The sequence below is a fragment of the Scomber scombrus genome, chromosome 8 (genome assembly GCF_963691925.1).
Source record: "Scomber scombrus chromosome 8, fScoSco1.1, whole genome shotgun sequence".
NCBI classification, from domain to species: Eukaryota; Metazoa; Chordata; class Actinopteri; order Scombriformes; family Scombridae; genus Scomber; species Scomber scombrus.
In genome coordinates this window covers 8,649,626-8,673,087 of record NC_084977.1, presented here as the reverse complement: position 1 = coordinate 8,673,087, position 23,462 = coordinate 8,649,626, and the positions used below count along the sequence as shown (strand labels likewise).

Here is a 23,462-nt window from a genome sequence, read left to right as displayed (position 1 = left end):
GCAGCTGTTGTAACTCTGAGCCAGCTGTGAAACTTCGCTTTTGCTTAATTTTGGTTGTGATCTTTTTTTCTCTCCATCAAATACTTTTTAGACTTTACTGTTAAACAATTATTTGGAATGAGTATAAGCATCCATGGAAAGTATGAATGGGTATGTTTTTCTATTTTTGGATCCTTCTGTCATTGGCTGGTTAGCTTGGACTGCACCATCTTTTATTATCATAGAAAACGTCCCTTACTAGACTCGAATGAGCTCGGTTCAAATAAAAATACCTAAAATTTCTTCTCCAGGTTTGTATTAAAATAATCTTTTATTCACTGTTAAGTAATTAAAAGTCAATAATTACCACGTAACCCGTTTTCCATCTTGTGTGAAAAGTGGTATGCTCCCTGTCACTCTGCTAGCAGGAGAGGGAGGGTCAACATGGCGTCTGAGCAGGTCCGTTATATCCAATATTTGTTGTTATTGCTGCATTTTCTCCATTTCTGCGCTAGTGTTTTTTTAGACGGCAGTGATATAATTATTTTTCGAGTAACCTAATATATAATACAATATATTATATAAACGTACTTGGCTATTCTCGGTCCTTAATGTCAGTGTATTAAATCTGGCCTCCGCTTTGTTATTTCTAACAGGCAGCGTTACATGCACATTAAAATGCTGTTATTTTAGTGGCTCTGCTGTTTGACAACGAAGTCATTTGCTAATATAAAGATATTATAAGCTGCATGATAATGAAACATTCGAGATTATTTACAGTTAGCGGCTAAAATGAGTGCAGTTTATTTTTAGTTATGGCCACAGACAGACAGGCAGGCGCGGGGCTTTTAACTGAGGTGCATACCAGCGCAGAGCACAAGAGACATCCAAAATAACAAGTAACTAAAAGCTGACGTTTGTCATGTCATAATTGGTCATCTCTGACCAGTTAATGAAGACTGGTGGAGACATGACATAGAGAAACACAGTGTTACTAAACTGAGCGAGGAAACCATTATTATATTATTACCCCTGTGTGTAAAATAATTGTAATTTTGAGGTGAATGAATTAAAGTATGGAGGTGGAAACAAGATTTTAAAAGATCAAATCCAGGATGTATTTTAGTCATGTGTATCATGGCTCAGTGTTAAACTAGTCTTTTTGGGTTTAAAAAAGAGATTGTTTTGCATTACAGGAAAGTTCCAACGGGCCAGTGAAGAAGTCCATGAGAGAAAAGGCCATCGAAAGACGCAGTATCAACAAAGAACACAACAGTAACTTTAAAGCAGGCTATGTACCCATTGAAGAGGAGCGTCTTCATAAGACTGGGCTGAGAGGACGGAAGGGAAACATGGCTGTTTGCATCATCGTCCTCCTCTTCCTCCTCGCCTTAATAAACCTTATTGTAAGTACTGAGTCCATCCAAACGATGCTAGTTAAAGAATGATCACAATGTGTTGTTTCATTAGTTGTGAATCATGGTCTTTCAAAATCTGTATTCACTTTCCTTCAGATTACACTGGTAATATGGACGGTGATCCGCATCGGCCCGAATGGCTGTGACAGTATGGAGTTCCACGAGACCGGCCTGCTGCGCTTCAAGCAGAAGGCGGACATGGGAATTGTTCATCCACTGCACACGAGCACAGTAGGAGGTCGTAAAGATCAGGACCTGGTCCTTGTTGGCAACAACCAACCAGTGAGAATCCTTATAGAAGACACTGAGCATTTTTTAAAAACATGGAAAATGACACATGGTTTGGATAATTCACCCTCTTTAAACTGTTCTCTTTTATTTCATTTGTCTAAATCCAGGTTGTGTTCCAGCAAGGCACGACTAAGCTGAGTGTAGAAAAGGACAAGACCTCAGTCGTCAGCGATGTTGGCATATCCTTCACTGACCCTCGCACACAGAACACATATTTCAGCACCGACTTTGAAAGCCATGAGTTCCATCTGCCCAAAGGAGTCAAAGTCCTCAGTGTTAAAAAGGCTTCTACAGAAAGGGTGTGTATGTTGCTTATGTTTCTGAGGTATTCATTAATTGTGTCAGTGTTTCACAACCTGGGCACAAAACAGCGTCTCTTCAGAAAGTATTCAGACCACGTTTAGCATATTTTGTTGTCTTATACAAACATTTGAAATAGATATAGAGAATCATTTTTAATATCATTCTATGTTCAATAATTCATTACGGTAAAATTAAAGTGCAGTTTTTTAAGTTTTTGCAAATTAACTTCAAACGCACTGAAAGTCCACAGGAACACATTTGAGTGCCATTAATTTAAAATGTAGGATGTTGAGAGCCAGGGACAAAACGTACACAGCTCAGATCATTATATAGCAGTCTTAGAGTAAGTATCTGAAGGCTTTTGAAGGGCCAGGTTTACAGTTCACCAATGCTCCTGAGCCAACCTGACAGAGCCTGAGAGGATCTGAAAGAATAGCAGGTGTACAAAGTGGCTTAATACAGGCCCAAGAAGACTCAAAGCTGTAATCACTCCCAGATGTACTTCTACAGAGTTAAAAATAAAAGCCTGGCCCTGAATATAGATATAGATGATGTTAAAAATTTGCTTTCACATTATAATTATGAGATTTTTCATTTAAACAAAGTCTGAACACACATATTGGAGTCTAAACACTATATAAATCCTCTATATACATCTGCTATTTAAAGTTTGACTACTCTCACATTTTTTCTCTTGATTTTAGATCACCAGCAGTGCAGCATCTGACCTGAACATCAAAGGGGACAGTAAGGCCATCATTCGTGGAAATGAGGGTGTCAACATCATGGGCCGGACTGTAGAGTTCAAAGTGGGTGGAGGCATCGAGCTCAGGGCTGTAAGTATATGTGATTTGTGACACTGGGTTTGGTGTGGGACACTGTTGGATGAGCAGAGGAAGGCGTGTTTTCTCAATTTGGTACAAAAACCTTCAAATTTCAAACCTTCAAACTTTTCTTTTGCATGGATACTATGTAAAACTAAGGCATTTCTCATTGCAGGAGAACAGCATTGTCCTGAATGGATCAGTCATGTTCAACGCTACACGCATCCCTAACTCTGCAGCAGATGAGTATTTTAATGAGGGTCTAGAGAGGTACAAGCTCTGCATGTGTGCAGATGGAACTCTGTTCCGTGTGCAGGTGAAGTATCCCAACATGGGCTGCCAGACATCAGATAACCCATGTAGAAGAGCTCACTAGGAAAGTGGACTGGAATCTGCTGAATCTCCTTTCAATCTGTCACCACTGAAGTCAGACAATGTGACATATTTTGATATTGTATTATTGCAAATCATACGATATTCTTCATAGCTCGCACATAATACCTCTACAGTTCATCTGATAAATTCTGTATTAGTTAGTTTGCCAAATAGCACTTGTGTTACAGATCATTGCCACTTGGCCAAAGATATTGACATACTTTATAAGTGCTCAAGTTTTTTTTCAATGTTCTGCAGATTTGCCAACATAATATAAAGTTCATAATACCATATCAGCATTAACACTCCGATATTTAATATTATACTGTGGATTACCCACTTCTTGTGGTGTTTTGCAGCTACAGTATTTATTTTTTTGCCTTACCGTCCAGTATTATCTATAAACAAACCCTGTAGAGGGTCATTTTATTTGCTGTGCATTGTTTCTGGCAGCTGTGTTTGATATTTTCCTTACTACATATACTGACAAGTGTGAAACACTATATGATAATAATATTTGCAGGTGAAATGCACAGAGTTTTGGATAGTGTTATACATTAGATACATTTTAAGCCATCCAGTAATGCTAAAGCAGAGTAGGTCTCTTTCTGCACATCTTGGACTGTCAATCATGCACGTGCCAATGGATTAACAAGGGATGATATATAACATAATATATATGTAACATTTAAATTTTGTTGCAAAAGCTTTTTTACAGTGAAGTAGTGCAATGTGTGGAGAAACAGAGTGAGTGTGTTTGCACTAAGTTATGCTACGGATTAATGCAAATCTCTTTAAATGTTGATGTTCATGAATGTCAGGAAAGTTTAAATCAACAGCAACTTGGGTCTAAGCCTTCACTGAGTGGTTTGAATTTGTGCAATATAGTATAAAATTTGACTTTCATTTAGTTTGGATTGTCTTGTCTGTTTTATAACATTACTGATGTTGAGAAATGTCATGAAGTAGCTGTTTTCAAAGGATTACAAGCTTGTTGCCTGTTTTGAGAGAACATTGTTTTTGATCAACTAAATGGAAATAAGAAAAAAGACTATCAGCTTTATTTTAAAAATGTGTCCAACATTTCATTGCTGTTTGTTTCAATAAAGAAACATGTTAAAACACTGTTGCAATGTGAAATTTCTTATGATTTGTTTTCATTGTGTTTACATGGTTATTTAGAACCATAAAAGAATATTGTGTCTCATTATGATGTTTTATTATCTAATAAAATGCGCTGGCAGGGCACGGCTTTATCATAAACCTCCAGGATCTTAGTTATTTATGATACATAACAAGCGAAGGAATGACAGTAAGATATTAACTAGACATGTAAATGATTGAATGAATTGCAGAATTCCATCTTGGGGAGTTTTACATGATAAGCTAGACACAGCAAAACACACTTCAGACTTTGATCAGAAACTGCCCGAGAGCCAAAGTTAAAAGACTAAAAGCCCTGCGAGTGTGAAAAGGTGTCACAAGATTTCCTGTCAGCGTGGCAAAGAGTGGATACCCAGGTCAGTTTGCTGTTTTTAATGAATTAGCTATTTAATACACTTATTTTAAGTTTAAACTTTTTATGTTTGTGAATTGCTATGTGATGAAAAGTGATACAAATTTAGCATCTGGTCTGTTGGCATAAGATTTAGTAATTACATAAATTATTGTACAAGTCATCTGTCTCGCATACAACCAATCCTAATGGTAAAAATGGGTCTTATTTTATGTTTTTGTGTTAAGCTCTTTACTGTCATTCATAATCTATCTGTATTCTCAGGATAGGTAGTGATGGCAGTGGCACAGGTGCCCTTCTTGGCTCTTGTGCTGCTCATTGTCTCTTCTGGGCTCCATTGTACCTCTACTCTACCTGCCTGTCCAGAGTTCTGCACCTGCCAGGGAGCTCCCTTGTTGAACTGTTCCTCCTCTGGTCTTTCTTTGGTACCACAACACATCCAAGACTCTGTCACTGAGCTAGATTTGTCTCATAACCTCCTCGACTTTGTTACACTCCGCCAGCCACATCATAACCTCAGGATTGTACGGCTGGGAAACAACAGTATCACACACCTGTCTCTCTGCATTGAGAGAGCCCCAAGAAGCCAATATGTCAGAGGTGGACGTCTGCATCGCTTGAGACCTCGGAGCAGAGGATGTGTATCTTGGGCCCCGACCCTGCAGCTGTTATCTGTTGAGAGGAATCAGCTAGTGCAACTCCCAGAGGGTGAGTCAGTGTAATATCGTCATACACCCACATATAAAACACTGTTGTAACACATGACCAGCATAATTACCATTGCTTCCAGTGAGCACAACATTAAGGAATGTGCACATTTCAATAAATCAGTTGCCACAAATGTCTTGTAAGTGTTAACACTCTGGTGTTGTACTATTTTCACATGCCCATGTTAACATTTTCTTATCAGCTGTTATCTATATATTATGTACATGTGAGTAACTTGTCCATTACTGCACTAACTCAACTCGGACTGCTCTCATCAATCAGTGTTGTAAGTATTCAGATCATTTAATTATGTAAAAGTAGCTAAAACACAGTATAAATACTCCACAACAAGTAAAAGCTTTACCCTCAGAAATTTATTTGAGTCAAAGTACAATGGTTTGAGCAAAAAAAAAAAAAAGTGCCTATGTCAGTGTTAAATGATCATATGATTGAGTCATTTTGATGCATTTACAATTGAACAACCCTTGAATGCTGTAGCTGCTGAAACACATTTTAATTGCTTTATGCGTGGCCGGGTAGTTTACAGTAGTTTTACAGTAATGAATTATATTTATATAAATCATATGTTTTGTATGTGAAAAAAGCTGAAAAGTAACTAGTAACTATAGTTCAATATATGTTAAACATTTCAAGTGTAAAGTAACTCCAAAATAGAAATAATCAGGCAAAGTACTTCAAAATTATACCTCAGCACATAACTTAAAATACTTTACACCACTGTTGATTATAATCACAAAATCTTAAATATTAGCCACTAACACTGGAAATTATCAGCAGACATGAGTAAGGACTCTTGCTACACACCTGAATGACGTACAGCACAGTAAGATCTTATGTAATTGACAATATTGAATAGGATCCTATAATGACTTATAGGCCACACCCAACATGCTAAAAGACTAAATTCTTACAATTAAGGATTGTCTTCTTGTGTGCCTTCATCACAGGTGTTAAAAGTTTATAGGTTCAGAGTTTTCACCTTTGAGCTTTTCATATTGTGTGTGCAGAAGTTAAACCATTTAATATTTCACTAACAAAGCAAAGATTAGAGATAAGTCCAAAAAGATCTATTAGAGGGTCTCAGCTCCTATGGTGGGAATCAATGACGTAGATGATGTGATCAAATTGCATCAGAACATCCCTTTTAAAAAATGTGTGTGGGTGATCAGGGATTGTACATCTGATAGAGAAGTTGTAAAACCAACATGATGCACACCTTTAGTTGCCTCCTGGAATGTCATTGAGTAAGACCCAAAGGACCGGTCCACCTTGCAGGTTAGAGTTTACCAGATGTTGCTGAAAAAGGAAAACAAGTTAATTGAGTTAAGAGTTTTGAGGCCTTCTTATTTGTCAGTTTTGATAAATCTATGAGCTCTGTGAATTAATGTTACTGTTCTTTAATTTCATTTTCATATATAAACAAAGAATCCCATTTATATCCTTTATCTTTAGTACTTTGCTCCACTAAGAAATGATTAAACCTGAGACCCAGATAATGACACTGTACAGCCTTTGGATGGTCACAGTTTTTATTGACATTTCCGGTGGCTCAAAGAAGGGTGTAAATACGCAATGAAACACTTACATTTCCCTCTGCGTCTCTTAGAATTTCTTCTGCTTGGTTGAACTTATGTGTGTTTCAGATAAATGCGTTCTCTGTGGTTCTTTTAAAGGCATGTGTGGACAGCCCATTTACTTAGCAAGAGCTGTGTTGACAGTCAAACTTCTTTCCTGTTTGGTATTCAGCTCACAGAACCCTCAGTGCCTCTCTAATGAAGCACAGACCCACAGTGCCTTACTTCAGCCCAGCAATCTCAGTGAGATTGTCTCAGGCTAGTGAAAAGGATGAGACAGCAGGGGAGAAGGAGCACCACAAAAACATTTTAAGCCCTAAATTAGTTATATTATAAGAGTTTTCACAGTGAAAATAGGCCAGAAGAATGTAGATTCATAATCCAGGCAAGGGATGTTAATTGATTAACATTTGACACTATTCACTATCTAGAAGTCCATAGAGAGAGGCCTGTATTTTACATGATTTAATCATACAATACTAAGGAAATGAGAGACAGATACCCTCTGTTATTAACTTCTAACACACAGTACATAGCTTTCTACCTCCAAGAGCTATCACATCATGATTATTGTTGAGTTCTAATTAGCTCTAATTTTCTGTTATACAGGGTTAGAGGGTAGCGAGTCCTTACAGGTTCTGCAGCTCTCCTTCAACAGGATCTCAACACTACAACCAGGGGTCCTTAGCAATCTTCGACAACTGAAAGAGCTTGATCTACAACATAACCTCATCACGAGTCTCCATCCACAGATGTTCCAGGACTTAGCCCAGCTCACGGTAACACTGATTTTCGCCATTTAGGAGTTTATGTATAAAGGGCAGTTTATGGTCTTCCTATCTGTTCATCTTGTCCCTTCATCATCCAACTTTTTGAAAACATGCACACAATATTTAGTATACCAACAATAACCTCATAAGCTCATTATTTATCATTTTCAGAAAAGTATTCTCTAAATAAAGGATAATGTATATTAAGTGTACATTTGAATTGTTTTCACAGTCAAATTATATTGTCCATATTGTGTATCCCTCAAAGGTCCTTGATCTGAGCTTCAACATGCTGACCAGCATCCATCCTTTGATGTACCTCTCTCTGCGTAACATTGGGGCAGACGTTAGCCTGGGTGGGAACAGGTGGGAGTGTGACTGCAGCATGCACAGTCTAAGAAGACGGATGGCCTATGACAGCAGCAGAAGCCTGCAGACCTGGAGCATCGTGTGTGCTTCCCCCTCTATCCTCTCAGGCAGAGATCTGTTACAGGTGGAGGAGAATGACCTTAATTGTTTTAACACAAAGAAGAGGCCAGAACTCCACCAAGATGTGACAGTCCATAGAGGTTCTGAGATACTACTGTCTTGCGCTACGGAAGGTAACAGTCAAAAATTCTAACATTACTTTTCCAGTTTAAATAACCAATAAGAATTAACTGCATAGTACATACAGTACATCAAAACTATGGACACACCTTTTCATTGAAACGTTTGACTGGTACTGTGCATACAGTATAACAAAGCTAGTCAGTCCAACTACAACTCAATGTTTTTTTTGTGTGTGTGTGTGTGTTTATTTTTTGTAGATTCGTTTTGGTTGATGCCCAATGGTCAAGCATCTGTGAGGCAACCTCAGGCTGGTCTGCTCATCAGGAACATTACTGAGAAAGACACGGGACTATATGTGTGTGTGTCTAAGGAACATGAAGTTGTGTCTGTGTTTAACCTCCATATTAGTAGGACAGAAGAAACAAGAAGAAACCCTAGAAGTTTATCTAGAACCAGCCAAGAAATAGTTGCACAAGGCACATTATTAAATAGGGGTCAAGAAAGGAATCAGACAGCTCCACAGTCTGACTTGACATTAGCTGTGTGTCTGTCTGTTTTCATCACATTTCTGATAGCCTTTATCCTTGGAGTCCTAGCAAGACCTCTTATTGATATTGTCTGGAGAAAGATCACCAAGAAGAAGAGCTCCTCTACAACCAACTCTATCTCATCTGTAGAACAAAGACAATATGATAATGAGGCCTATTCCAATGTAGAGGAACTAGAAGAGACAGGAACTCACAGGGAAAGGAGGGTCACATTTAGCACTGTAGACTTTAAAGAAGAGCAATATTATGATACTGTGTACAATGATTCAGTGATGGAACATGAAGCAGCTGAGGCTGAGAAGGACAGGCACACAGCTGAAGATTTAGGAAGTGAAAACAGCTTACAGCAGAACAGTCCAGAAGGCAACCGGAGAGATGGCAGCGACCACACACACAACATGGAGTATGAACACATCCCAGAGGTTGTTGAGCTGGAGGAGAGGAGAAGGAAAAGCTTGTCTTCACAGTCAGATTCTTCATTATCTGACGAGGAATCAAAAGAGGACCAGATGACCCAGGGACACCACACAACACCCAAAACTCCTCAACTAGAAGAGGACTATTTTCAGCAGAGAGCTGACTCCTCAACAGCAAGAGATGTAGAGGTGCCACAATTTTCCAAAGGGGGCACAATTGAAACTCCTGGATTTTCCTCTGAGCCCTTTGTAGATTGGTCACCCCATGCAGATACTACCAATCTAACAGATCCTGAGCTGTGGCAGGAGAATGGAGAACTATTTGAATTTAGCGATTCTGTTCGAAGCACATCTGCAAGGTCCAGCAGCCTGTTTGGTTCATTTAATCATTCAAAATTGATCGTGGTACCTACATCACATAAGCAAAAGAGGGGGGATATGTCCAGCTCCAGCTCCAGCTCCAGCTCGTATGTCAGTGAGGATGAACCTTCACACTACACTGTGAACTCAGACCCAGGGGAAAAGAAGGAAAAAGAAAAGAACTACACTGAACCTGAGGTCAGTTTTGAGCAACAGATCCATGATGTAGACTCATTCAGGCCCTCAGTAGGATTGAATAATGTTGATTCCAGACATGATATAAAAAACCCTGCAATGAGACCAGACCACTCCTCTTCCTCAGATTCCAGTGACACTGATGGGGAGTCAATGCACAACACAATCAAAAAAGAAACAGATAAAGATGAAGAGGAGGAAAAGTCCATTACTGGATCTGACAAGCCAAGCAGCAAGGTAGTTAAAGAAGAGAGGGATACAAATCAGAAAGTTAAACCCCTGCCACGGACAAAGTTTCGGGATCTCAGTTTGGGTGTTATGAGTCTCAGTAAGAGTGTTGATATTGGAGTACCATCAACACCTGCAGCTTATTCATCCTCTTCCAGCAGTGAGAGCGAAGCAGAATTCACCAATCTCAAAGTGGAACACAATAAAAGCAGAGTGAATGATGGGATTGAATTTAATGAGCGAGAAACACTGTCAACTCAACTGGATCACCAATATATCCCCAAAGACAAAAGGCGTCTAGATGTAAAAGCACCATCACCACGTCCTCATTCATCCTCTAGTAGTGACAGTGAGGATGAAACAACAGGCTATATAGAGAAGCAGAGACCAGGAAAGGTGAACATTGCAGGTCTTCCATCTCAAGAATCTCAAACAGTAAGTCATGATCCAGAAACAACGTGGCCTGCCCTTGATCTCGAGCATATTCCACGCATCTCAAGACGTCTGGATATTAAAGCCCCATCACCAGCTTCTGATTCATCCTCTAGCAGTGACAGTGAGGATGAAGCAACAGGCTACATAGAGAAGCAGAGACCAGGAAAAGTGAACATTGCAGGTCTTCCATCTCAAGAATCTCATATAAAAAGTCATGATCCAGAAAGAAGGTGGCCTCTCCTTGATCTAGAGCATACTACTCGAATTAAGAGGCGTATAGATATTAAAGCACAATCACCAGCTTCTGATTCATCTTCTAGCAGCGATAGTGAGGATGCAAACACAGACCACATAAAAAAACATGAGCAAGGGGGGACATACAAAGCAAGGCCCCATATAACAGTATCTCAAACTGTGAGTCATGACCCTGAAAAAAATTGGCCTACCCTTGATCTTGAGCATATTCCACGCATTACAAGACGTCTTGATATTAAAGCACCATCACCTGCTTCTGATTCATCTTCTAGCAGTGACAGTGAGGATGAAACAAAAGGCTACATAGAGAAGCAGAGACCAGGAAAGGTGAACATTGCAGGTCTTCCATCTCAAGATTCTCAAAGAGAAAGTCATGATCCAGAAAGAAAGTGGCCTCTACTTGATCTTGATCATACTACTCGCATCAAGAGACGTCTAGATATCAAAGCACAATCACCTGCTTCTGATTCATCTTCCAGTAGTGACAGTGAAGATGAAACAACAAACCATATAAAGAAACAGGAGCAAGGGGAGACATACATAGCAAGGCCCCATATAAAAGTATCCCAAACTGTGAGTCATGACCCAGAAACAAAGTGGGCTACCCTTGACCTGGAGCATATTCCACGTGTCACAAGACGTCTTGATATTAAAGCACCATCACCTGCGTCTGATTCATCATCTAGCAGTGAAAATGAGGATGAAACAAAAGGCTACATAGAGAAGCAGAGACCAGGAAAGGTGAACATTGCAGGTCTTCCATCTCAAGATTCTCAAACAAAAAGTCATGATCCAGAAAGAAAGTGGCCTCTCCTTGATCTTGAACATAGTACTCGCATCAAGAGACGTCTAGATATCAAAGCACAATCACCAGCATCTGATTCATCTTCCAGTAGTGACAGTGAAGATGAAACAACAAACCACATAAAGAAACAGGAGCATGGGGAGATATACATAGCAAGTCCCCATATAGAAGTAACTCAAACTGTGAGTCATGATCCAGAAACAAGGTGGCCTACCCTTGACCTGGAGCATATTCCACGCGTCACAAGACGTCTTGATATTAAAGCACCATCACCTGCTTCTGATTCATCTTCTAGCAGTGACAGTGAGGATGAAACAAAAGGCTACATAGAGAAGCAGAGACCAGGAAAGGTGAACACTGCAGGTCTTCCATCTCAAGAATCTCAAACAAAAAGTCATGATCCAGAAAGAAGGTGGCCTCTCCTTGATCTTGAGCATAGTACTCGCATCAAGAGACGTCTAGATATCAAAGCCCAATCACCAGCATCTGATTCATCTTCCAGTAGTGACAGTGAAGATGAAACAACAAACCACATAAAGAAACAGGAGCAAGGGGAGACATACATAGCAAGTCCCCATATAGAAGTATCTCAAACTGTGAGTCATGATCCAGAAACAAGGTGGCCTACCCTTGACCTGGAGCATATTCCACATGTCACAAGACGTCTTGATATTAAAGCACCATCACCTGCTTCTGATTCATCTTCTAGCAGTGACAGTGAGGATGAAACAAAAGGCTACATAGAGAAGCAGAGACCAGGAAAGGTGAACATTGCAGGTCTTCCATCTCAAGATTCTCAAAGAGAAAGTCATGATCCAGAAAGAAAGTGGCCTCTACTTGATCTTGACCATAGTACTCGTATCAAGAGACGTCTAGATATCAAAGCACAATCACCCGCTTCTGATTCATCTTCCAGTAGTGACAGTGAAGATGAAACAACAAACCACATAAAGAAACAGGAGCAAGGGGAGACATACATAGCAAGTCCTCATATACAAGTATCTCAAACTGTGAGTCAAGACCCAGAAACAAAGTGGGCTACCCTTGACCTGGAGCATATTCCACGTGTCGCAAGACGTCTTGATATTAAAGCCCCATCACCTGCTTCTGATTCATCTTCTAGCAGTGACAGTGAGGATGAAACAAAAGGCTACATAGAGAAGCAAAGACCAGGAAAGGTGAACATTGCAGGTCTTCCATCTCAAGAATCTCAAACAAAAAGTCATGATCCAGAAAGAAGGTGGCCTCTCCTTGATCTTGACCATAGTACTCGCATCAAGAGACGTCTAGATATCAAAGCACAATCACCAGCTTCTGATTCATCTTCCAGTAGTGACAGTGAAGATGAAACAACAAACCACATAAAGAAACAGGAGCAAGGGGAGACATACATAGCAAGTCCTCATATAAAAGTATCTCAAACTGTGAGTCATAACCCAGAAACAAAGTGGGCTACCCTTGACCTGGAGCATATTCCACGTGTCGCAAGACGTCTTGATATTAAAGCCCCATCACCTGCTTCTGATTCATCTTCTAGCAGTGACAGTGAGGATGAAACAAAATGCTACATAGAGAGGCAGAGACCAGGAAAGGTGAACACTGCAGGTCTTCCATCTCAAGAATCTCAAACAAAAAGTCATGATCCAGAAAGAAGGGGGCCTCTCCTTGATCTTGAGCATAGTACTCGCATCAAGAGACGTCTAGATATCAAAGCACAATCACCAGCTTCTGATTCATTATCCATTGGTGTGTCTCAAGGCTCTCTGCAAACTGAATCAAACTCCTCCACAAGTGACAGTGATGATGAAAACAGAAAACAGAACACTAAAGTAAGCATGGGAGCATCTACTGTATCAAAGACCACAGAGAAAAAGTTCACTCAGTCTCTAAAAACCCAAGAAAGAAGCATTTTACACAAGCCAAAGACAGACCACAACATCAAATTAGAAAAGTATACAGTTACTACAGATGACATGACTACACCAGAAATAAACTCAGAGCTTCAGGAACGGTGGGCCACGATGAATCTTGGTTTTTCTCGCTTCAGAAAGCGTCTTGAAATCACATCACATACAGATGGACAACCAAATCTGCCCTCATCACCTCCCCCTGACTCACCTTCCTCTTCCAGTAGTGAAAGTGGGAGAGAGCGTAAAACCAGTCGACCAAAACAAAAGGGGGTAATACCAGGAATCATTCCAACTGAATCATCTCTTACCCCTAAAAACAAACCAGTGAATGTTTCTCTCAGTTTGAAGGGTCGAGATGACAACTCAGTAGAGGTTGACAATAGATTAAGAATAGACTATAGCCTCCCCACAACTAAAGAAAAGTCAAATCAAGATACTGCGTTGGCTGGTGTTGGTACTCCACACGATAGGAGATACCTGGATATCAAGGTCAATGATAAGGCTCCTGTTAAACCACCACAACGACTGTCTGATTCCTCTTCCAGCAGTGAAAATGAAGCCAAATCAACAGAGCATGCAGGTAAAGGATGGAGAGAGTCCCAGGATCGTTCCTCTCTATATGTGGCCCAAGCTGTTGATATCAAACTAGATTTGACACGGAGCAAAACTGCCGATGTAGAGAAGGCCAGGACAGAGCTTGAAAGTCAAACATCAAAAGTGGGAAAGGAGTCGGATTCATGGCATCATCAGAGTCTCACCAATGTCCCTCATATCAATAGGGATTTGAATATCAGAGCACAAAGGGAATCCTCCTCCAGCAGCAGTGAGGAGACAATGGACCAGAGTGTGCCTAACCTGAGTCATGGTATCCCTCGTGTTAAGAGACGTCTGAACATCAAGGCACCCTCACCACAGCCAAGTAATTCCCCATCTTCCTGCAGTGACAATGAAAATGAGGTGATAGGATACACTGCAAAACAGAAATACAGCAGCCATGCATCAAATCTATCGGGAATGACTGATAATGACTCGTTGATAACTTACAAGCGTTTAATTATCAAATCTTCATCACTACCAAGTGATTCCTTCTCCTCCAGTGGCAAAGCTCAAACTACAGACCATACAAGACAGAGATATACAGGGGCTGAAATGGTAACTGGTTCATCCCATAGTGTGGGAGATAGTAATGCCCCTCTTGCCCCAGGGAGAGTTCCCAATATGAGCTTTGGTGCTATGGTAAAGAAAAAGGTCAGGCAGGTCAGACACACCACAGATGTGGACCTGCCACCTGAGATAAGGTGGAAGGGTCATCTATCTGATCTTTCAATCTCCAGTCCAAGGAGGCATATGGATGTAATCGTATCATCTCCACAACAGGCACCACCTTCAAAGCCAGAACCTGACTCCTCCGACTCATCCAGTAGTGAAACTGATGATGAAGTAAAACAAGAAAGAAGGAAAGCAGATGCGACACCAATACATGAATACTCATCTCTTAGTCCAAGTAGTGTTTCTCTTTCATCAGGTAGAGCTCTTGGCAAGCTTGACAACTTATCCAGCAACACAAATGAGATTTGGAGAGTTGTATCAGAGAAAAGAGAAGAAAGGAAAGGCCTCAATGCCCTGAAAGCAATGTCATCAGAGAGACAAATGTGGGACACTGAACACAAAAACTTAGATATGGGTACATCCCCTCTGTGTGATGACCAGCGCCAACAAGGGGACATCAGTTCTTACCACCATAGGTCAGAGGAATACATCAAGCCCCTGGCCAAACAGTCAAAGTTACTTTTTTCCTCTACTTCAGTACATGAGCGAAAAGCAGAAGATCGGTTGTATGGTATTCCCAGTTACAGGAGACATGCCGCTGTAGCTATTGCACCACCCCAAGAGCTTCCACCTCCTATTCCAGCAACACCACTGCCAGAAGAAGCAGCAGATCTTTCATGGAGGTCACAACAAAACAGTAACAAACAAGGGCGTGAAAGCACAAGATTCAATCTGCAACAGCAGAGAAGCATGGGGCAGGCTGACCCTTCTTCACCTATATCAGAGAACCAGACAGACTATTTTGACTCCCCAAATGCGAACATTAGTAGTGTTTAATAAAGAGGCCAATGAATGCTAAACACTGATCAAACGGTAAATCATTGGCATTGTTGTTTGATCTTTACTTTGCTGGTGAATTACAAAGATTATTTTGAATTATTCTATTTTAGATGTATTAAACTGGAAATTAAATGTAAATACTGATCATTTATTTTGTTATTGTATTAGCTGTTATGAAGCAAAATAGATGTTTTCTTTTCTGTTTCTTTACCTTTGCCTTATTTCTGTGAATCAAAAGTAAAATTGTATCATCTTAATGAACATACATTATTAATGCACTTATTAAGAGACTTAAATAAAGCCACATTTCTGAACAATAAAATGCAGAGCTGTCATTTCTAAATATGGGTAATAGAAACCCAGTGGTATGGACAACCGCTAACATAAGAGCCCAAATACAACACTGTAAGTTAATAAACCCTTTTATTTAAGTATATAGACATAGGTTATAGTGAAAACAGACATATAGACACTTACAGAGTTTACATACATATATACAGTTGGGACAAGGCTGTTCATCCTCCTGCATTTTCTTGGGAGAATACTAAAACATTTATCTGTACACAACATTTGGTAAGCGATCCAACAACTACCTTAGTCTCAGATTTTATGCTGATGGTTTATGCATTGAATTATGACAATAGAGGCTTTCATATAGATCCATCAGTTGTGGATTTCAATGAAATGAGAGCTGATTTAAATGTGTATTCTAAATGTATGTGACTGTGCAAAAGTTTCTTCCAATAAATAAAATAAAAACCGGGTTACTGGTTGCAGCTTCCTAGAGCTTTACAGAATGTGTGAGGATGTTTAAGATTGGGTAAATGCAGGAGGGAACTCTCGTTCCACCGTGAGGTTACAGGTGTGTTCCAGGTCTTAATAGACACAATCATGACTTTCATCAGAATTAAGATAACATGATCGTGAATATCAAATTAAGCACAAAACACTTGCACAAATTCCTGTACAAAACAAAAATGTGTTTGAAAAATGTTTTCAAAAAATCTCATCCATTCACAAAAGGCTCTGTTGGAGCATGCATGCAAATATTAAATCTTCTGACAATTCAGCATCACACCACAGCCAAAGACAAATTTATACATGTGTTACAAGAACATTATACTAGGCGAAAAGAACAGCATAGCATCAGTACACAGTTCCAAACTGTCAGTGTCCATTGTTTTGATTAGATCCTATGGGTGGTGCAAAGCAATGCTTACCTAGCTTTCTACTCAAGCCTAAAGGACCTCGTCCTGAGAGGGTCACTCATCTTCCACTGTAGTTATTTTAACACTGTCAATGTTGGGAGAGATGCTACTAGTAAGAGGAGACCTGAAACTATCAGTGGACTAAGGAAGACAAAACAGATGCCACATATCAATACAAAATGGACACCAACTAGCTCTATGTCATCTTCTAACACAGCCCAAACAGTCTGAATTCATCCTGAAATATTCCCTGACCACTCAGTGTTTGTGTGTGCATGAGCATGTATGAATGTATGTATGTGTGCGCGTGTTCACACACATACACACACACACACATACACGTGTATATACATTTGGGTTTGTTGGTATGTGTGTGGCACACACAAAGTGACTTCCATGTTTTGAGGCACAGTAATACTCTTACCTACACAACGTAGATACATAAATTGGTCATCAGACCAATAAATGCTGATCAGAGCACTAGTGGCTCACCGCTGTACTGTAATAAGAGTTAGTAAGCAGCAATGCTGATTTGTTTGGTGTTATGAGGTCTAAAGCCTTTGCCGGGGTTTAGCAAACTGTTAGCATTAGCTGGAGCAAAACAGCAGGAGGGAACAAAAACTGGAGGGAAAAAAAGGAAAAAAAAATCACTGGCACAAATCAACAAACAAAAAAACAAACAGCACAGGCACCGGAAACCTGCAATCAACCATTTGACACAGTGTGCTTCTTGAAGAACTCCTATTTAACTCAAAATATGACAAACTATAGTTAGTGCCATCTGTTCAAGTTCAAGTTCATTGCACAGATATATAGTATTTAAATGTGCCCAGGTCAAAGTGACCCTGTTTAAGACTCAGACACAACGCATGAATGGTCACTTCCGTTGGTTTCTCTGTGCTGAAGACAAGGGGTGAGGAGTGGTTCTCCCACATTACACCATTTTGCTTTCATCATCCCTGTATGATACCATGTTATCCTAACACAGACAGCAATATGACATGTCACAGTGAGAGAGAGCAATGCCACTGGGGATTGCTGCAAGCTAGCCCACTATGCAACTTCGGTAGGGAACATAACTCCACAATGACAGCCCTCCGCCTCTGCGATCTGGGCAGCGTGCACCCAGGCAGCAAACCCAGCGCCCCCACCCTAGCCCACCCACAGCCCGAACCCCTCCTTTACCGGGAAGCACCCCCTGTCACTGCCTCACCATTTTTGTATTGTTTACTTATTGGTTGTTGATTCTCATAGCCGTTGTTGTCACAGTTGTATTTTTTGCCATTTTCCATTTTGCTTCTGCAGCTATGACATCTGTCTTTCCTTGTACCATTCCACAAACTCGTCCAACAAAACTGGCCCTGATAAAAGGAGGAGACAGAAATGATAAAAGATTAAAATATTGTAATTTGTGAGGCTCCGTCATCGCATCGATGTGTAGTTAAAGATTCACTCACAGGCACCATCCTCATCATAGTTACTGAGGTCCAGGTTGATTGTCCTGCTGAACTCTAAAACATTGCACCACTGGTCTTTGTTGATGACTTTGTACTTGGATTGCTGAGGAATAATACAGCACCACAACCTTTTACTGTCAATACAAAACTACAATTGAAACAATCTAATCAAAAACCTCTGTATGAGACATCTTTGGTTTTGCATACTTTTGTAGAGGCAATTTCTGAGCATGGCCCTTACCTCTAGAAACTGATTGAACACGGGAAACAGAGGCCACGTCTTTCCCAAAAGAAGTCCCAGCATGCACTTGGCTGTGTTCAAGTCCAAACTCCTCTGATCCTTTTCCTGTCCAATCAAAAACACCCAGAGCTTTGTGAAATCGATGCAAAATGTCAACTGCATTTTAAGAACAGGGGCAGTCTAATAACATCATTATCAGCAACATTTGCCCAACACACACAACATGCTGAATTCTTTAACCCACTGGTAATAAAACGTTACATTGTTATCACTACTGCATCTTGTTTTTTCTCACTATTAGTATTTGCATTCACTAATCGGGGACTTTCTTTAAGCCATATCTTTAAAGTCAAGCTATGTAAATAGGCTATACACTTGATAAGTGCTTTCACACTCCAAGTCAAACTGTAAAATGATCAACCTTTTCAAAACATCAAGGTTGGTCCGAGTGCTGCTTGACCTTACATGAATTTCAATCAGACATACTTAGCAAACAACTATGTTTGCACTATTGAACTAAATGTGAATGAACTTGTTTTGAGAGGGCTTGTGTGAGCCTCTTTGCAGACAAAACTTGGCTTGACTCACCCGAGCAAAATCAAAGGCATATCTATAAATAAGCTTAAAACTGGTGCTGTCGTTTAGGACAGATCTCAGGTAGTCGAGCGAGTTCCTCAGCCTCTCTGTGGAGTCGCACCTGACAACAGCAGAAAAGTGCCTTAGACATGCTCTGTAATTTGCCACCTGCTCTGCTAAAAATGAAGGGCATGCTTGAAAAACATGACTCGAGACAGGGAAAACACAGCAAGGGGACAAAAAATGTTGAGAATAATGTGCTAAAAGATTTTTTTTTTTTTTAAAGCAGGTAACTGACGTACTGCAGTGAGCCCATGCCTCTCAGCCACTCCTGGAGAGTGAAATATCCCATACTCTGGGCGTCCAGCTTCCAAGCAAGCACCAGCATCACCACCTGGGCACAAACAATAATCTTCATAGCTACAGATATCCTTAAATAGAAGATGTGTCATTCATATTATCAGTCCTTCAACTGAACTGACATGTCTGTTAAATGTCAAACACTGAAAAAAACTGACATTAAAGACCTTTGAGAGAAAACATGAGCATGGCTTACTAATTTAAACTAGAGCTGCATCCAACAATTGTTTGTTATTAATTGTAACTGCACATTTTAGAAAATAATAAATTATAAAAAATGGACATTACATGTTACCACAGCCAAAACTGGTGCCTTAGAACTGCTTGTATAGTCTGACCAGCAGCCAAAAATATCAACAGCCACGTCATGAAGCGATAAATCAAGCAAACTGCTGCAATCAGACTCGTCTTAATATTCAAAAACGCACAAAAGAAACAACTATTTTGCTTACGTTCTCTGGTTCCACTCCGATGTCCTCACAGAACTTCTCCATGCCCTCTGGACCCACCACATCATCACAGCCTGCTTTAGACACAGTTGCGAAACCATATGTAGCTTGAATGTAACATGTGCAACTAAAAACCTACAGGACTGAACAGTGGTTGAATGGGAATAAACCTATTATATACGTTGTTGTGAGCGGTGTGGTTTCTGACGTAATGCCTCACCTGCATATTCATAGAACCACTCCAAGCATCGTTTGCTGGAAAACGTCTCCTCCTCGCGGATTTGTGGTGTTTCATGTTTCCTGAAGACACTGCAGAGGAAAAGAAGTAGTAGTAGTTTTGGTCACCGCTTGGCAGCATCACAGGAAGCACACAACAGAATTTCAAAAGTAGTCAATGTGATGGTTGTGTGATGGTCAATGTGATGGTTCCTTTATAAGAAAATGAAACTCAACTTTTAAGTTCTCTTGTATAACTGGATAAGACAATGAGTCATAGCTATGCCACTGAAGGGGTTGTATTGTGAAAAGTAAAAGTATTGTGTCACACCTGTCCTGGCGACTTTTTTTGGCTGACATGTCATCTCCAGCAGAGGGTCTCCTCTTTTTCCTAGGAGGCATGGCTCTCGAGCAACAAGCTGGGGAAGGAAGAAGAAGACAGAGTGAAAAACAAGTAGTTATAAACAATTCTTAGTTGATGATTTTGTCTCTTTCAAATTTGGTAAAGACAGAGTTGTTGGTAGTTTCAAACATGACTACTCTATTTATGTTAAGTTGCTGTGTAAGACACGTGGACCATCATTACCTGAGGGGTGGCTATCCTGTCCAACGTCTTCTGTCAGGTTCTGTTAAAACAGATACATAAAAACACCACATTCTTATGAACAACACAGATATGTACACTATGCACATCCACACAATCACACACACAAACTAATAAAAACACACGAGCTGCCAATAAGTATTTACCAGCCTGTGCAAGGTGTGGTGGATCTTATGGATGCTGGCCAGTGTAGTCAAGTGGGAATTCAGCTGAAAATCTATTTCCACAAAAAATAAAGATGGCATCAAAAAATCAACCTAAAGCATGACACACAACCATCTGCTGCTAGTCAAACTTATGAGCCGGGTTGTAAGTACAAGGGTACAAGAAGGTGACATCATTACATCGCCAACAAGAGCCTGTGATTTGAACTGCAAGTTTCTCAGTAAAAACAACCCCAAACATATCAACTCTATAGTATTCTTGTAACTTTCGTGTGATTTCCACTTTGTGTTTTGGGTAAACGACAGAAAAATCTCCAACACGAATGAGGGAGTGACTCTCTGCATTCCTCGACAGACATGCAAACTCGAAAATACTGGATCATGCATGCTACCTTTTCGCCAGATGTCATCTATACACTTGCGTTGAAAAGCTGTCATCAAATGTCGCTGCTATCAATTTATTTTTCAGAGGCCAAAACCCGGACAAACCAACACACAGCCGAGCAGATAGCACTAGCTGCATACCTAAAATAGCAGTGCAGACGCGCAACTTGCACAGAGTTTACAAAGTATCTAGAGAGTTGGGTGTATGGGCGTTGTAGTCCATTTCCTTCACGGAGGCCATGGAAACGTCAGCTGTGGTTAGGATACTGAACTACAATTCCCATGCCTCGACAAAACAACTATTTCTCCTAGACCCCTCTACCCCCCAACATAACCCCAACTGACTGAATGCATTTAACATTGCCTTATATTAAAAAAATATCTAACATTATATGCCTACTTGCACACAAGCACTGCGCAGACGTTTTGCAGCAGCGGGTTTAGGTGTCGCAGAGTCCGACGGCACTGCTGCAGTAGCCAAAGAAAGATGTTTTACACAAACTGCGTCACAATTTTCATTCTCTGTAATAGTCCGCAGTTGACCAGAAAATTGACCGATTTACAAAAGCGTTACGTTGATGCCAAGTTTGAGCAGAAACGCATGTAGCATCCTCAGTAACGATTACTATAAAGACCACAACGCAGCCAGATTACCATCGAAAACCTTCATGAATTAAACGAACGTTGGCTGCATTCAACCAAGCACTGCTAATGCTACACAAAAAATAACTTCAGGAGCACCGCCGTGTCAAAAGTAGCCTCTTGTATGTCCAGTGCAGCAGTTATTTCACTAGCTATCCTTCCTTTGTTGTCGCCAAAGACAGCACTGGCAAATACAAAGAGACCAGCAAATAGCACGGAATTCATGCGTCCTCATCAAATCCTACTGAGCCACGGAGTGTGAGGAGACTTGCTATCACAAAGCGTCCGCCTGCTTCTCTCCGGCATCATCCGCGAAAGGTTGTAATTTGACCGACAAGAAGCCCCTTTTAACGTTACTACTTACTTGCCGCATCAGAGTGCATTTTTATGAAACATACAACTGTCTGTGGGAAGTCCGCAGACCGGCCAATAGGCGGGCCCTGTGTTCGTAAACCACGCCCGCGGGTCACGATTGGAAGCGATGCTGTTATGTCTCCGCCTTCTCTCGTCAGTGATTGGCTCCTCAGGCTGTCATGTCTCGAGACGGCACAAAAAGAAATAGACCCCTCCCTTGCACAATTGTGATTAGTCAGAGTTCCCAAACAGGCTGCGCTGCCTCTGCCGTTCATTGGTGTCGAGATTTTTATAAGGATGTCAATCACCAGAATTTCCTCGTGCAAGCATGAAAACCTGCCCACGATGGAAAGTGATTGGTCCACTCAGTCATAAGTTGACCTCCCGGTGGGTGGGAACCTGCTGCTATTTGGGTTCGTTTAATGTCAGCCCAGCCGGGTCGAGGTTTGTGCTAATTATCGTTTTACGACCGTGCTGCTCCAGCCGTCAGCACTTATCTTCTCCGGTGGGGCCGGTCGGATGAAGCCCCGGTTGTTAGCACTGGTCTTACCACAGAAATAACGCTTCGGTTACTGTGTCAAACTCAGTATTGTGGAGCACTGCCGGTCAGGTGATTGTAAATGCTTGTTGTGAATCAAAACGAACGGATACACACAACGCCATTGCCCCCTAAGTTTAGTTTTTATTACCAGTAACGCATACATTAATGACATGGCCTCTTTACACTGACTACCCCAAATCTTTAGAGTACTGCACTGAATCTTTTCCGCCGTAGGTGACACAACCTGACCACCTGGGCCCGAATGCCACCATTTTTTAGTACATTCATATTTACAAGATGGGGTTGAACAAACTGCCTGTAAGTGCTGGCAGACCATTGCAGGGACTGTTTGTTAACATGACCACAGCAGCAATCTGATGTTTTATGATTAATATGATCTACCACACCTGTTGGTCCTCCCATGAATAGAGCCAATGTTTGCTTTTGCAGTGGCATTACCACTGGCAGCAGTTTTCAATACAAGTAATACAAGACTTTAATGCTACTTCAAACTTATACCCAGGTACCTATCAGAGGGAAATATTGTGCTATTAGTTCATTACATGTATCTGCTACATTGCAGATTATTATTTTCCACACAAAATATACTTTTATATATACTTTTTATATATAATATACATTTGTATTGTGTCTCGAAAAACCAGCTGCATACA

The 23,462-nt window shown here is 40.6% G+C and overlaps 2 protein-coding genes across 6 annotated transcripts; one reads left to right on the top strand and one right to left on the bottom strand.

Moving 5' to 3' along the window:
* Positions 1 to 411: 411 nt before the first annotated feature.
* On the top strand, positions 412 to 4,279 carry sgcb (sarcoglycan, beta (dystrophin-associated glycoprotein)). 2 transcript variants are annotated; one of them, XM_062423913.1, is made up of 6 exons: positions 412 to 438; positions 1,176 to 1,385; positions 1,494 to 1,679; positions 1,796 to 1,987; positions 2,696 to 2,827; positions 2,991 to 4,279. In XM_062423913.1, the coding sequence occupies exons 1-6, from the start codon at positions 424 to 426 to the stop codon at positions 3,189 to 3,191; spliced, it is 936 nt and encodes a 311-aa protein (XP_062279897.1). In that variant the 5' UTR covers positions 412 to 423; the 3' UTR covers positions 3,192 to 4,279. The 2 variants fall into 2 exon arrangements, with proteins under 2 accessions (XP_062279897.1, XP_062279896.1); XM_062423912.1 differs by lacking the exon at positions 412 to 438 and adding an exon at positions 828 to 836.
* An 11,719-nt stretch (positions 4,280 to 15,998) lies between these two features.
* On the bottom strand, positions 15,999 to 22,316 carry dcun1d4 (DCN1, defective in cullin neddylation 1, domain containing 4 (S. cerevisiae)). 4 transcript variants are annotated; one of them, XM_062423916.1, is made up of 11 exons: positions 22,258 to 22,316; positions 20,850 to 20,920; positions 20,686 to 20,725; positions 20,431 to 20,518; positions 20,104 to 20,192; positions 19,887 to 19,960; positions 19,377 to 19,468; positions 19,087 to 19,195; positions 18,499 to 18,603; positions 18,258 to 18,360; positions 15,999 to 18,161 (listed from the first exon to the last, which is right to left on the bottom strand). In XM_062423916.1, exons 1-11 carry the CDS (start codon positions 22,274 to 22,276, stop codon positions 18,106 to 18,108), a joined length of 846 nt encoding a protein of 281 aa, XP_062279900.1. In that variant the 5' UTR covers positions 22,277 to 22,316; the 3' UTR covers positions 15,999 to 18,105. The 4 variants fall into 4 exon arrangements, with proteins under 4 accessions (XP_062279900.1, XP_062279901.1, XP_062279898.1 ...); XM_062423917.1 differs by having other exon boundaries at positions 19,887 to 19,957; positions 22,258 to 22,315; XM_062423914.1 differs by lacking the exon at positions 22,258 to 22,316 and adding an exon at positions 21,260 to 22,236.
* Between the last annotated feature and the right edge of the window lie 1,146 nt (positions 22,317 to 23,462).